The sequence below is a fragment of the Propithecus coquereli genome, unplaced genomic scaffold (assembly GCF_000956105.1).
Source record: "Propithecus coquereli isolate 6110/MARCELLA unplaced genomic scaffold, Pcoq_1.0 Scaffold67, whole genome shotgun sequence".
NCBI classification, from domain to species: domain Eukaryota; kingdom Metazoa; phylum Chordata; class Mammalia; order Primates; family Indriidae; genus Propithecus; species Propithecus coquereli.
This window is the reverse complement of record NW_012152729.1, coordinates 444,211-447,272: the sequence shown is the minus strand read 5'-3', so window position 1 is coordinate 447,272 and position 3,062 is coordinate 444,211. Positions and strand designations below refer to the sequence as shown.

At 41.6% G+C, this 3,062-nt stretch overlaps 1 protein-coding gene across 1 annotated transcript in view; it reads left to right on the top strand.

Moving 5' to 3' along the window:
- Window positions 1–3,062, top strand: part of PKD1L3 (polycystic kidney disease 1-like 3) — a 64,289-nt gene that overhangs the window by 21,355 nt on the left and 39,872 nt on the right. The window contains 1 exon segment of the mRNA XM_012660453.1: window positions 1,201–1,434. Within this exon segment, the coding sequence (XP_012515907.1) occupies window positions 1,201–1,434 (234 nt within the window).

Here is a 3,062-nt window from a genome sequence, read left to right as displayed (position 1 = left end):
TAATACATTGGCAGAGCTCTCTGTCTCCCTTTATTCAACCCTCAGCAAAAATGTCTCCTTACCTCCAAGCACCCTGTCTGAAACATGCCCTTTCTCTCTGTCTGCTTACTTTATTTTTTTCATTGCACTTATTCAATACATGATATAATTTGCTGGCCTCCACCACTAGCACAGAAGCTCTACCAGGGGAGGAACTTGGCTCATTTTGTTCACTGCTGTCGTCAACCCCAAATAAGTGATGGAGGCAGAGATCTCAGTCAATGGAGGTTTATTAAGCCAAAGTCGAGGATGTGGCTGGGAAACGTACACATCACAGACAAATCTGTGTCTGTTTTTCCAAAGGGGAGTTTGGAAGTTTCGGTATTTAAAGGGGAGTAGGGCATGCAGAAAGGAAAAGGAAAACGTGGGGGATGGGAGTAGTGAGACAAAATGGTTACATTCTTGTGAGACTCAGGAAAATATACACATTACATCAGACAAGGTGAGTGTTAGGAGAGGAAAAAGGGAGCAAAGGAAGCATCAGTTATGTACATGTCCCTGGGTGGGTGGAAGAATGTTTGATCCTGTCTTGTCTCTGTTTTACACCTGTGAAGATAAACTTGAAATTCATTATTAGGGTAAATTTGACCGGCTTTTGTTTTTGGGGGTTGGCGTTGGCTTATGGTCTTAAGTTTAAATTTTTTTTTTCTTTGTTTTTTGGGAGGCCTTTAAAATTCCTTCAAATTTTCTTTATTGTTTTGGGGGCCGGCCTTTCCCGGTTGCTTGGGTTTTTTCCTTTTCTTTTTGCTTAGGAGTTGGTGGGGGGGAGGGGGGATCCTGAGATTTTTATTTTCTTTTACACTGTATTCCACATTCTCAGGAACATGGCTTAGCACCTTATAGATGTTTTGGGGTTTTGTTTTTGTTTTAACCTACCAAGTCTAGCAAGAAGTGCCTTATTTAATTTATTGAATATTTAATTTATTGAACGATTGACAGTAAATACACTAATGAAAATTGTGCATCTTAAAGAGATAACACAGCATGCAGCTTTCTCAAAGCTGTTTGAGGAGCACTGGGTCTTTTGACAGAAACACCTATTAATATTTCACAGGACGTGGGCATTTCAGAGCAATTTGGGAAACACTGTCTTAATTATTCATTATTTGGTAAGATCAGATTCAGCCTTTTCCTTCCCATATTTTTATCTTTTAATTCAAGCCCCTGTGTCCTCCCATCCACCCCTTTCCTTTAATACAACCGAAAGTCACGCGGCGGATATTATCAGTTGCATCTGTGCTGACCAGCCAGCCTCTCCCTGTGACGACAGAGCTCACCAGGCCTGTCGCACACGCTGGAAAATCTCTGGCAGAAATAACTTCAAGCCCAAAGGAGGACTCACAGTCAGATGTCTTCACTTCCATACGAGCATCATTTCAGAATGCATCTGACCAGGTAAACATGGAAAACTGAAGTCGCCACTGAGTAGCTCCATGACACTGAAAAAGCACTTTTATTCTTGGCTTCTATTACGGTGATATTTCAAAAATGATGGCGATAACAATGAGCCTGGTTTATACTTGCACCTCCTGGCAGAACTATACCGAGGAATGCCTGACGGACCGGCATATGTCCCAGTTAAAAGCTAAACCAAAAGAAGGTCATGGAAATATTCTACAATGGGTTATATGCCCATGTCAATATTGAATGACTTGCTATTTAATGCCATTATACGCCATGCTTCAGACAGGGAAGGAGCTTTGCTCACCTGCCCCACTTTTTGAGCAGCAGCGAACCCTTCTGTCCAACTCCTCCTCCTCGTCTGTGTTTTCCTTTCACCTCGTTTCCTTTCTCCCACACACGGAAAAAAAAAAAAGCCAAAGCCATTTTGACAGTGTCCACTAAAGAAAATTATCCTGCTTCCCCCGCCCTTTGTTTTTTTTATTAACACAAACACTGTCTATATGCAATCTAACATTTCCCTGCTAAAACAGATTCCTGTTTACTCTGGATCAGTTGGCAGTGCTTATGGAAATTAGATGGTCAACATGGGCTCAGCAGTTTACTGGGGAAAACCTGACCCATGGTAGTTTAAACAAAGGTGTTTTTCCCTTAAAGAGAAATCTGAAATGTAGAATATCCAAGAGTCTACAGAAAAATGATTAGAAATACTAAGAGAATTTAGCAATGTTGCTGAATACTAGATCAGTATACTAAAGCTAATTGTATTTTTACAAATCGGTGACCATCAATCAGAAAATTAGATTTTAAAAAAAGATAATCATAGCAAGTGCCTAGGACTAAATTTAACCAAAAATGTGCAAGATTTCTCTGGAGACAGAACTATATAATTTTATTAAGATACATTTTTAAAAGACTAGATAAATGGCGGGATATACCATGATTCAGCCCAGGTTACAAGTTCTGTTCTAATGTGTCAAATAAGGCCCCCTTAGTGACCCTCCTGGGTATAGCTACAATGGCTTCAAGACCTGGCCGCTACTGGCAAATGTGTAGTTGGGTGGCAACTATATATCTCACCAATATCTTCATGCCTGCTTATGTACACCTCAGTCCCAAAGTATAAAACCAAAATTGAGTGCCCCTCAATTCTAAGATCACGTTATAAATGACCTAACCTCTTACAAACTCTTTGAATTGGGAATCACCCTATCCGACAGCGTGGTTCCCAAGGGCAGGGATCACGACTGACTTTCACTGCTCTAGCACCTAGCAGTACACACTAGGCATCTAATAAAGGTTTTTCGAATATGTGATTGAATTAAGCTATAACTGGGCTGTTCTCTAGAAACGGACCGAGTAGTTGGCGTCCACAGATCCTCTTGGGGTTGGACGTCCAGTTCAAAAGCAGCAGCCTCGGCCGGGCGCAGTGGCTCACGCCTGTAATCCTAGCTCTCTGGGAGGCCGAGGCGGGCAGATTGAGCTCGGGAGTTCGAAACCAGCCTGAGCAAGAGCGAGACCCCATCTCTACTAAAATTAGAAAGAAATTAATTGGACAACTAAAAAAACATATAGAAAAAATTAGCCGGGCATGGTGGTGCATGCCTGTAGTCCCAGCTACT